We start from the raw sequence: 12,676 nt of genomic DNA, 5'->3' as shown, positions 1-12,676 counted from the left end.
AGAACGTGACCTACACCTTGCATCACAGTTTCATACTGGGAAGACCCGACGTTCGCGATCTCCCCCTATCTACAAGCGGGGCCAATCACAACACACCTTACTGTCATCAGAGTTGAACCAACCAATAAGAATGCTTGAACATTAAATACACATTTCTTTAGAGGCAAGTGGAAACATAACCAACCCTGTTACATTTATATGCGGCTTTATTAACTCAATTATATATATTTTTTACATTGTTTGCATACTGATATGTGACACGTATTAATGCATAAATAACATGCAAAACAGGCCCACTGTGTGTCACATCCACAACACATTTGGGCCGTCCACAAAGCCAGTAACTATAACGATAACTATAATAATAAACTATAAGCTACAGAACTATAAAATGTTGGTGAGCATCCACACTAGAGGAAAGTATCGTTCTACAGTCCTGCACCTGTCAATCAACTGATCAACGCATCCTACTGCACGCTGCCTATTAATAAGATGGTAACACAAGACCGTTAAGGTCTCTAACACACAGATACTGGTTCAGATCATTCATGAGGTCTCTAACCCACAGATACTGGTTCAGATCATTCATGAGGTCTCTAACCCACAGATACTGGTTCAGATCATTCATGAGGTCTCTAACCCACAGATACTGGTTCAGATCATTCATGAGGTCTCTAACCCACAGATACTGGTTCAGATCATTCATGAGGTCTCTAACCCACAGATACTGGTTCAGATCATTCATGAGGTCTCTAACACACAGATACTGGTTCAGACCATTCATGAGGTCTCTAACCCACAGATACTGGTTCAGATCATTCATGAGGTCTCTAACAAACAGATACTGGTTCAGATCATTCATGAGGTCTCTAACACACAGATACTGGTTCAGATCATTCATGAGGTCTCTAACACACAGATACTGGTTCAGATCATTCATGAGGTCTCTAACACACAGATACTGGTTCAGATCATTCATGAGGTCTCTAACCCACAGATACTGGTTCAGATCATTCATGAGGTCTCTAACCCACAGATACTGGTTCAGATCATTCATGAGGTCTCTAACACACAGATACTGGTTCAGACCATTCATGAGGTCTCTAACACACAGATACTGGTTCAGATCATTCATGAGGTCTCTAACTGTTTCTGACCATTCATTGTTTTCAGGGTGTGTCCTGTGTCATAGTGACAACTGCAAATAATACTTCAATGTACATGTAGTCACTGTCCCCAGGAGAAGTGTGAAGACTGATGAAACGTGAAGCAACTAAATAAATGTTACTGTGTGAATTCCACTGTCATGTTTGGATTGTTTCAAGATTTCACTGTGCATCTCTGAGCTAAGGTTAACTCAATAATTGAATGCTAGGACATTAGCTCCTTGTTCCTTAGCCTCTTAATGATTGCATAATGGTAAACCTACACACGTACATCTTATAGTATTCAGAGTGGTGACACAAGGCTTGCAACCTTGGCAATTCCCACTGGTTATGATTATGGGCCCATAGTGTTCTCATGATAATGGAGTCAGATGGTATATCATAGTAGGGTCATAGACCCCTACACTCATTCTGTCATCCTCAGACAAAGTGAATTTTCACCATTCTTGAAAACTTTTTCACTATGTTTTGGTAGTGACACATTGTCTGGGGTGGTAAGGAATTCAAGTTTGGGGTAAAAATAGGATACAAATTACATATTTTTTTTATCCCACAATTTGCACTACTTCTGTAGAATGACCCATATACTGTTCATCTGTAATTACAAGTACAGGTGCATTAACACAGTCTAGCCTATGTCATCACTATTTGTTGAATTGATTGTTGGATTAAAGAAGGCATATGTCATAGGCTAGACTGTTACCACCACTTTGTTTCCCCTGACCAGACTGGACAAGGCGTATAGAGGCCTACAGTTGATCAGTCTGATACAGCAGGTCAGATCACTAACGTTTAGGTGTAGGCTGCTACAACATTGCTGTAAAGAGTTCTTGCCTGTGTCTGATGGGAGTAAGTTCTTTTCCTGTCCCATGCCCGACCTGCCCAACCTGTGATTTCTGTGAATCTGATTGGTGGTGTGGCATTTTTTTTCTCTCCTGATGCTAACCAGGTGAAATTCCGTAAACAAGCTGTAGCAGAGATACAAGGGTTACCCCATTGCCTGGGTCAAGTGGACTGGCCAGTTGGGCAGAGATATAAGGGTTACCCCATTGCCTGGGTTAAGTGGACTGGCCAGTTGGACAGAGATATAAGGGTTACCCCATTGCCTGGGTCAAGTGGACTGGTCAGTTGGACAGAGATATAAGGGTTACCCCATTGCCTGGGTCAAGTGAACTGACCAGTTGGACAAGTTGAGCCTGCTTTAAACTTGCCCAGGGGGATAAAAATAAATAAATGAAAACATCAAAGCTATAAGGAATTCCAGTAGGTGGAGCCTAAAACTAATATTGCTGGTTGATCCCGATCGTTTAAGTGAAATGTGGACAATATATGACATTTATGGCCGCAAATTGAGCCTGCTCTGTGGTTGTCCAATAAACAGGGGATTGTGGTTCAGGTTTAATAGAGTGATCAGCCTACCACTGGCTTGGTTGTAACTGCGGGGAGGAGCTCACAGCCTGCAATAAAAGCCGGCTGATTCCATGTAATAGTAGAAGCCTTTGGTTTTCGCGCAGTAATAAACTGTCGTAGGGTAAACGTTGTCCTTTAACACAATATGATTTTGTCCTATAGAGTCGACAGTAAGATCATTTGTTTCTAAAATGACTTGGTCAGTAAGTAGTTGTTTCATTACTTTGGTCGTTCTGTTCCTCTGGCAGGTCGATGAAGTCGCAGAAGCTTGCACTTGCATGATTGTACATCCTCAGCAGGCTTTTTGCAAAGCAGACGTCGGTAAGTCATTTTAGACATTTCTGACTTCTGTAGTTTCTCTTCACATGTTGGCAGGCTGCCTACTACACCGTATCATGCAAAAATGTTAGGAATTCTCTGTCGTTGTAATTATTTTCAGGACACACTCATTAGGTCTATTTACATGTTCTCGTAAGTATTTACATAAAGTCGGCAACAATATGGGCTACACCTGGGGTGTATTCATTACGGAAACGTTTGCCACTTAAGAACCAAGTGAAACAGTGAGGGACCTACCTGAATTTTTTTTACGATATCAAATTTATTTGTATAGCCCTTCTTACATCAGCTGATATCTCAAAGTGCTGTACAGAAACCCAGCCTAAAACCCCAAACAGCAAGCAATGCAGGTGTAGAAGCACGGTGGCTAGGAAAAACTCCCTAGAAAGACCAAAACCTAGGAAGAAACCTAGAGAGGAACCAGGCTATGAGGGGTGGCCAGTCCTCTTCTGGCTGTGCCTGGTGGAGATTATAACAGCACATGGCCAAGATGTTCATAAATGACCAGCATGGTCTAATAATAATAATCAGTTGTCGAGGGTGCAACAAGTCAGAAACTCAAGAGTAAGTGTCAGTTGTCTTTTTCATAGCCGATCATTCAGAGTATCTCTACCGCTCCTGCTGTCTAGAGAGTTGAAAACAGCAGGTCTGGGACAGGTAGCACATCTGGTGAACAGGTCAATAGAAACTCTCTTATCCCTGAGGACTGGAGTTTCCCATCCTTGCTCTAGGCCTAAAGATGACTAACTTGTCAAAGGAAATGTTCAACATGACATTATTCAAAGCTTCACATACTTGACATTTTACTTAGAACTCATCAGAATAAATTAGGCGTACATGGCAGAATGGACTAGGCTACATGTCTCAGCTATTAGGTCACTGTTCTGTAAACCTTACTCACTCATTCAGGGTTTGTCTCTGTTAATCTCGCAGATAGGTTGGTTAATGGTTGTTCATTCTGTTAAATGAGAAGGTAGTTCTATTTTGATAAATTGCTGTTAACACCACACTATCAACTGTGTATATAGGCACCTCGTATAGAATAGGTTAGTCATTGTGAATTTAGTGTCTTGGCACCTTTTCATTCTACTTCAACCATGGATGCAGTATGGTAAAACAGGATGGTTGAGGGTCTTGGACAGCACTACATCATGAGCAGCTACTTGACCTTTCAAAGAATCTTACCTTTACTCAATTACTGTTTGTTAGTGAAGAGGAGTGATGACATGCAACATGCTTCCCTGAGGACATTTCCTGTTTAGTTTATGGAAAAGTGAAGCGACTTTATTTTGTGGTATATTCTCTAAAATGATTGAGGGACACAATGTGTAACACTTGACATGAGAGTAAATTGTTTGGCATGGTGGCTTTGTTGGTAGAGGATGGTGCTAAAGCCTGTGACATCTTGGGTCTGTAATGGATTCAATGTTCTCTCAGATCCCTTAACACCCTGAAACTGATGTTTGACTGGTGCAGCAGAAACTGATTATTTCAGTAGTTAAACCATGTCTCCCTCTGTTTATTTTATTGTGATCAGGGCCAAGGTGGTTGGTGTGAAAGCTGCGTCTGGTAACACCCACTATGATGTCCAACAGATCAAGGTATGATCAGCCTTTATATTAAGTGGTTCTTCCTGCACTGAAACATTGAAGCCCACCTAACCCCAGTCTGACAGCTGGTCCCAATTTGGACCCAACCCTGAAGATCTAGATAGGTACAAGCAGTGTAACTGGAGCTTCTACCATTTAAAAAGAAAAAGAGGATTATTTATAAAAACGGGTCATGCCTCTTGCTCAGTGGCAAAGACATGTTTCAGTGAATGTTCCTACCAGTCCTAGACAATGTTGACATCTCTATGAACTCAGATGCCACTTCATTAAATCAGTTAGATGCAGTTTATCATAGTGCACTGCTCTTTATTATGGGCGACAGGTCTAGTACTCCACACTACATTCTCAACTAGGAAGTTGGTTGGCCCTGTTTGATGTCACATAGGTTGACACATTGCAGTACTTTCATTTATTAATCCCTTTTACAAAACCTCACTGTAACAAACAGCATTACTAACCTTTTGACATAAGTTACCACACCCGGTCTAAGGGATGAATAACTTTGGAGAAGTCCTTCAGTCTTTACTCCGTTAGGTAAATACCTTTTGTTCATTGTTTTTGTGGAACAGGGCATTTCAAAGTGTTGAGGACCTTATTACTGATTTATGTTTGACTGTTTCTCTTCTGCTTGTATTTAGATGTGTATTTCAGGGATCCTCTGTAAAAGAGACCAGTGAGGTTAAGCTGTCTGTACATGCCATATAAACATCAAACTGTAGATGTTTGATGTATCCTTTCTCTCCTCGTGATTGGCTAGATGTTCAAAGGTCCTAACCAGGATATCCATGTCATCTTCACTGGAGGCCCGTGTCACGCGTTTCTGGAAACCAACAAGGAGTATCTCTTCACAGGTGCGGTCCTCACTAGGTTACCTAAGTTCCATTGCCAGCACTGGTTAGAAATGCTTACAGCCTCATGGCCTGCCATTGACTTCATCTTGTATAAGAAAACAAGTGCTTTAGAGAACATTCTCTATACACTTTATATTAGCTTACAAACTCTAAATCATTATACATGCTAATGAAATTACGTTTTTAATGTTTAACTAATTTTTTTGATGATTTCCGGGCTGCATCTGTATATTTCCCGTTGCAGTTTCCTCCAGGGACAGATCTAGGCTCATCTCCCACAATCCTAACCATATGTGGGGGAAAAACAATCCAAGAACATTGTCTGAGGCCAGCTATACCCTACACCACCTTTTCCCTACAGCATATTGATGACTCACAATCTCCTTTGTCTGCAGGCAGGCTGAATACTGATGGAACAGTGCATGTAATAATGTGTGACTTCATTCAGTCCTGGGAGGCTTTGAGTGACACACAAATGAGGAGCTTGACTCTGCGCTACCAAAGCGGCTGCGATTGCAAGGTGTGTTAATATTACTATACATCTGTGTTGTGTATTTACACGGCACGCTTAGCACTCAGGTCACCATTAGCAAATGCAAGAGCTACAGTATTTGTGTAGTGCGTAGGCGCGGCCCACGCTTGGATTGCGTCCTACCTGACAGGTCGCTCCTACCAGGTGGCGTGGCGAGAACCGCACCATGCGCTCTCACCACTGGTGTCCCCCAGGGCTCTGTTCTAGGCCCTCTCCTATTCTCGCTATACACCAAGTCACTTGGCTCTGTCATATCCTCACATGGTCTCTCCTATCATTGCTATGCAGACGACACACAATTAATCTTCTCCTTTCCCCCTTCTGATAACCAGGCGGCGAATCGCATCTCTGCATGTCTGTCAGACATATCAGTGTGGATGACGGATCACCAGCTCAAGCTGAACCTCGGCAAGACAGAGCTGCTCTTCCTCCCGGGGAAGGACTGCCCGTTCCATGATCTCGCCATCACGGTTGACAACTCCCTTGTGTCCTCCTCCCAGAGTGCTAAGAACCTTGGCGTGATCCTGGACAACACCCTGTCGTTCTCCACTAACATCAAGGCGGTGACCCGATCCTGTAGGTTCATGCTCTACAACATTCGCAGAGTACGACCCTGCCTCACACAGGAAGCGGCGCAGGTCCTAATCCAGGCACTTGTCATCTCCCGTCTGGATTACTGCAACTCGCTGTTGGCTGGGCTCCCTGCCTGTGCCATTAAACCCCTACAACTCATCCAGAACGCCGCAGCCCGTCTGGTGTTCAACCTTCCCAAGTTCTCTCACGTCACCCCGCTCCTCCGCTCTCTCCACTGGCTTCCAGTTGAAGCTCGCATCCGCTACAAGACCATGGTGATTGCCTACGGAGCTGTGAAGGGAACGGCACCTCCATACCTTCAGGCTCTGATCAGGCCCTACACCCAAACAAGGGCACTGCGTTCATCCACCACTGGCCTGCTGGCCCCCCTATCTCTGAGGAAGCACAGTTCCCGCTCAGCCCAGTCAAAACTGTTCGCTGCTCTGGCACCCCAATGGTGGAACAAGCTCCCTCACGACGCCAGGACAGCGGAGTCAATCACCACCTTCCGGAGACACCTGAAACCCCACCTCTTTAAGGAATACCTAGGATAGGATAAAGTAATCCTTCTAACCCCCCCCCCCCCCCCCCTTAAAAGATTTAGATGCACTATTGTAAAGTGGCTGTTCCACTGGATATCATAAGGTGAATGCACCATTTTGTAAGTCGCTCTGGATAAGAGCGTCTGCTAAATGACTTAAATGTAAATGTAAATACATCCACAGGTACACCTCCAATTGACTCAAATTATGTCAATTAGCCTATCAGAAGCTTCTAAAGCCATGACATCATTTTCTGGAATTTTCCAAGCTGTTTAAAGGCACAGTCAACTTAGTGTATGTAAACTTCTGACCCATTGGAATTGTGATAGAGTGAAATAATCTGTCTGTAAACAATTGTTGGAAAAATTACTTCTGTCATGCACAAAGTAGATGTCCTAACCGACTTGCCAAAGCTATAGTTTAACAATACATTTGTGGAGTGGTTGAAAAACGAGTTTTAATGACTCCAACCTAAGTGTATGTAAACTTCCGACTTCAACTGTATATATTATTTAGGGTTAGGAAACTGGCAGCTGGAATAAATAGATTTGAGGTCCTTTACGCACAAAATATTGGTGAATGAAAAATCCTGAAAGTTGACATATTTAATCCAATAAATATTGGAAGGTGACGTGTACAATAGCTAAATGAGAAAGTCATTTGTATAAGTGGATTGTAAATATAAATGACAATTGCTTAACCTCTTGCGGATCTTATCCCATTACCAGGAGCAAATTCGACAACATCCGGTGAAATTGCAGAGCGCAAAATTCAACATACAAAAAATGTAATATCAAACATTCATGAAAATACAGGTGTCATACATGATTCTTTAGCTTAGAATCTTGGTAATCGAACCGCTTTGTCCGATTTACAATAGGCTTTATGGCGAAAGCATAGCATTTGATTGTCTGAGGACAGCGCCACGCATATGTCCAGCATAAACATATTTTCAAAACCAGCACAAGCATCACACAAATCTGAAATAGCGATAAAATAAATCACTTACCTTTGAATACCTTCCTCTGTTTGCAATCCCAAGGGTCCCAGTTACACAACAAATGGTCGTTTTGTTCGATAAAGTCCTTTTTTATATCCCCAAAAAGTCAGTTTAGTTGGCGCGTTTGATTCAGTAATCCACCCGTTCAACTCGCTCAATATACAGACAAAGGAATCAAGAAAGTTACCGTAAACTTCATCCAAACAATTCAAACAATGTTTCTAATCAAACCTCAGGTACACTAATATGTAAATAAACACTACATTCCGTCTTAAATTTTATTATGTTCAATACTGGAGATAAATAACGAAGAGCGCGCACTCATACACGCGCTTCACAGGACTTCAGACCCTATGAGGAACACCTTGGAAAAACTCCAACTTCTCATTGGTTTTTAAAGAAACAAGCCTGAAACCTTGTATAAAGACTGTTGACATCTAGTGGAAGCCATAGGTACGGCAATCTCTGAGGTTTTTTTTGGCAGTAATTCCTAAAGCAAAGCATAGGAATGTCCCCCAAAAAAACTCAGGATGGATTTCCTCGAGTTTTCGCCTGCCATATCAGTTCTGTTATACTCACAGACATTATTTTAACCGTTTTAGAAACTTCAAAGTGTTTTCTATCAAATACATCCAATTATATGCATATCCTAGCTTCTAGGCCTGAGTAACAGGCAGTTTACTTTGGGCATGCCAGACTCTCCGAACTTCAGAACACTGCCACCTTAATCCCCTCTAGTTCTTTCCTTTCCCCTCTATGGGTGAGAGGGGGTCTGATTGAAGTTATTCATTGCAAACCTGATCTGACCTATTTGGATTCTCGTGGTCAGTCATGACACTGTTTGGCAGCCCCCTTGTCCACCTCCTCTTCCAAATGGGTTGTCCACCTGCATGCCAACAGATGGGGACGGCCACTCTCCTTGGCCTTTCCCTGCTCCAGGACAGTGTCTTGAGAAATGCCCAAACTTCCCACAGTTGTAGCAGCTCCAGTCTCGTCCTCCGTCAGCTCCAGCAGGGGCCCCTCGGCCTCTACCTCTTCCTCTGCCTCTTTGGTTTCCATGGCTGCCCCCATTTTCTCAATGACCTCTTTCTCTTCCAGAGTAGTACATCAGCTGTGCCTTCTTCAGTGTCTTTCCGTCCTTAGTTTCATTTTCCTTCAACTGTCTTTAGATCTTGTCTCAGTCCTGTCACAGACGCAAGTTTTTCTGTGCTCAGTGTCCCGTCAGCAGGGAAATCTCCATCTGTCCATCTTGCCCAGTCTTCTGTTTGGTCCAGTACCCCACTACCATTTTTTTGCCATTACACTACACAGCCCTTTTGAATCCCAGCACGGATCCTCCAACCTACTCTTACTATTTCCCTTTCCCATACTTAAAGCCTGTTGAACTTAAAAAAAAAATGTATGTCCATCTTAACACGTCATCTCACACAAATCTTACACTACCAGATATCTGTTATAATGACGAGATGCTCATGTCTCCGCCCTAACAGTGGGAGTCGTTCCAAAGGCAGGAAGGCAGGCGACAAGTTTAGGTCTGCGTATAATGCCCATAGAAACGCATTGGAGTCATTCACCACAGATTTGTTTTACGAGAGTGTGTCCTCTCACTTTGCCTCTTCCTCTCTGCTGAGACTATCGTACCAGAAAAGATCTGTGCGAGCAAAACAGCGCCACTCTGTCTTACTATATGTAACCCATGTATCTGATGCTGTCTGGACAGAAATAGTATGACATGCCATAATATTTTTGTCCAGACAACATCAGATACATCTTTCTATCTGCATTAATCTCTGTCAAATAAATTATTAATATTTTAAAATTTTATTTGGACAGGCGAGGATGTAAGGTATGGTGGACGAGAACACCTAAGGCCCACCCCTAATGATGGGCCTGCATTGTGGGAAGATTTTATGCAAAATAACCATAGGACAACCTCACTCACACCAAGCTCTAAGAAACAAATGGTTCTCAGAACGTTATGTGCTAGCTGGGCTAACACCACCTTATTGGCAATAGAATACCTTTCAAATGATGCCCACCCACCTAACCCAGATTGCGATTTATAATGGAATGTTTTTGGATTGGAAACAAGTGTGCTTGATTCAGTTCCTCAATGGCAAAACTAGGAGCGCTCAAAAAAGCACCTTATAGTTTAAGGCTCTTTCCTTGAGTCATAATAGAGCATTGAAATGATTTAGGAACGTTTTACAGTTTGCAGACTTGTGTTGCCACTTGGAGACACTAGTTGGACCTCTCACTCAAACCGTTGTAATCGTTTTTTCTTATCTTGCACCTAATCCAAAATGTGAATGAATATTCTTATTTATGTTACAGAATGTTTAGAGTATTTTTAGATTTTGTTATTGACAAATGCTGTAAATAGTACAGCAAATGTAAAATGCACATAAAATCAACAGTGTAATATGTGGATTCAGTGTTGTGTCAGGTGAACTGTTTTGTCCTCACCTTTGGTGTTCCCATCCAATTGCTACCATGTCTTGCAAATCCTTTTTATAGTTCTTCTGTTAGAAACATTTTTATTTGGCCCATACAGGCCAATTTTCATAAGATTAAGGAGTTAAGGTCCCTGCTACAACTAGGTTCCAAAATGTTACCTGGTTACCATCAGGAGAAACCCAGCCTAAAACCCAAACAGCAAGGAATGCAGGTGTGGAAGCTTCTGGCCAGGGGAAACAAAGTGGTAACACCATGTATTTATGGCCTAAGACAATGTATTTGTCTTAAGAGAAAATGTGAATGTGATCAACTTTGGTTTATATTCAAACTTCTTTAATCCAAAATTAAAATAGTGTTGACATAGGCTAGACTGTGTTAATGGACCTGTCACTTTTTAATTACAAATGTATATGGGCCTACACAGGGATGGAATTTAAGGATTTGGGGCACTTGCCGTTTCCATCCATGGGCCTACATGATGCAACCCTGGCTAAAGCAAGCTCAGTCCTGTTAGTTCTATTGTCTAATCACAGTTGTCTGTGTAACGGAAACGCCCATTTTAAAATATAATTCATATGAACAAGGTTTTACTATAACTACTGCTGAACACACCCTTTCTATGCATATACTGTCCAGACTGTCTATATTGCTTGTTCTGATAATTATTAATTGTTTTATTTTTTTTGATTATTTGTGTATTGTTTTTTAATTTCTAGATATTACCGCACTTTTGGAGCTAGAAAACACAAGCATTTCGCTGCAAATTGATGTACACGACCAAATAAACTTTGATTTGAAGGTTGCTGCAGTTTGACAGGGTTTTCATCCTCCCTATAGGGCCAGGAGTTTTCCCAGGAGTTTAAAACTATGTGACCTGATTAGAACAACTCTGTTCTCTTCATAAGCCATATAAAACTGTTTTAAAACTGATTCATCACTATGTCATACCCTGTCCAGAGATTTACTTTCAGGTCTGAAAGGCCCTTTCCCATCGTCCAAGTCAGCAGTATTTCTTGGTTGCTCAAAGATTATGGTCACTTGCCCGAAAATGTGATTAAAGTCTCAGAGAGGTCAGAGAGTAGTTTGGCCAAAGAGGAACTCATACCGTTTAACCCAATTCAGCCTCCATAAGGAGTATTTACAACTGAATATGATTGAAGGAATGACCCCATCTAGTGGAGGAATAATAGACATGGTTCATGTGGGCTTTTAGAGGAGGGTAAGTACTATACAGAGAAGCACAGTAGACCAAGATAGACATGGTTCATGTGGGCTTTTAGAGGAGGGTAAGTACTATACAGAGAAGCACAGTAGACCTAGATAGACATGGTTCATGTGGGCTTTTAGAGGAGGGTAAGTACTATACAGAGAAGCACAGTAGACCTAGATAGACATGGTTCATGTGGGCTTTTAGAGGAGGGTAAGTACTATACAGAGAAGCAGAGTAGACCTAGATAGACATGGTTCATGTGGGCTTTTAGAGGAGGGTAAGTTCTATACAGAGAAGCACAGTAGACCTAGATAGACATGGTTCATGTGGGCTTTTAGAGGAGGGTAAGTTCTATACAGAGAAGCACATTAGACCTAGATAGACATCAGATCTTTGAATCTGTCATATTATGGCGTCTGTGAGAGCATGGGCAGCGCCATTGAGGCCATCTCCATTTTGAAGTAGTCAATTTTCTTCTTCTACTATTTCTATGAGTTGACAAACAAACTGAAAGGGTGCATACTGTCACATGCAGTGTGTTTTGAACAGGTATAAAGGCAAGGTTGGCGATTTACTACCGCCTGCAGTTATGGAAACTTTTGCTCAGAACTATAATTCATTGGCTGATCCCTCCTGATGACCCGATTGGAATTATGTAATCCTTCCTTAACCCATATGAAGTCCCACCCACCCAGTAGACAACTTCAAAATGGTGACAGTCTACAATGGGGCTGGCCATGGCAAAACAGGCTTTTGGGCACAAGAGTCCTCTAGCTTTTTCTATGGGAAGCACCAGCCCTCATTTGGGGGAAAAAACATAATCCACATCCCTGCATGTTCAAATGCCTTTATTCAAGTGCAAGCATAGATGTTATAGTTATTGCTTAATACTTATGTAAGAACAGTGCTACATGTTGATATGCTTTCAGCAAATCAACAAAGGATTATGATAAAATCCATCACATATTTCTAAAACTACATTGCCA

General features: G+C 42.0%; 1 protein-coding gene and 1 long non-coding RNA gene across 2 annotated transcripts in view; both read left to right on the top strand.

Annotated features, from left to right (window-relative positions):
• Positions 1-2,789: 2,789 nt before the first annotated feature.
• LOC106606431 (metalloproteinase inhibitor 2) overlaps positions 2,790-12,676 on the top strand; it is a 60,563-nt gene continuing 50,676 nt past the window's right edge. The window contains exon 1 of the mRNA XM_082976335.1: positions 2,790-2,897. Coding sequence (XP_082832461.1) covers positions 2,855-2,897 — 43 coding nt within the window. The 5' untranslated portion in view covers positions 2,790-2,854. The remainder of the gene's footprint in view (positions 2,898-12,676) is intronic.
• On the top strand, positions 4,419-5,925 carry LOC145850526 (uncharacterized). Its single transcript, XR_014392507.1, has 3 exons — positions 4,419-4,516; positions 5,283-5,376; positions 5,772-5,925. It is a non-coding gene; the product is annotated as an uncharacterized LOC145850526 (long non-coding RNA).

This window comes from Salmo salar, chromosome 06 (genome assembly GCF_965601325.2).
Source record: "Salmo salar chromosome 06, fSalSal1, whole genome shotgun sequence".
Classification (NCBI taxonomy): Eukaryota; Metazoa; Chordata; class Actinopteri; order Salmoniformes; family Salmonidae; genus Salmo; species Salmo salar.
Note: the sequence above shows the minus strand (reverse complement) of the source record. Positions and strands in the feature narration are given on the sequence as shown.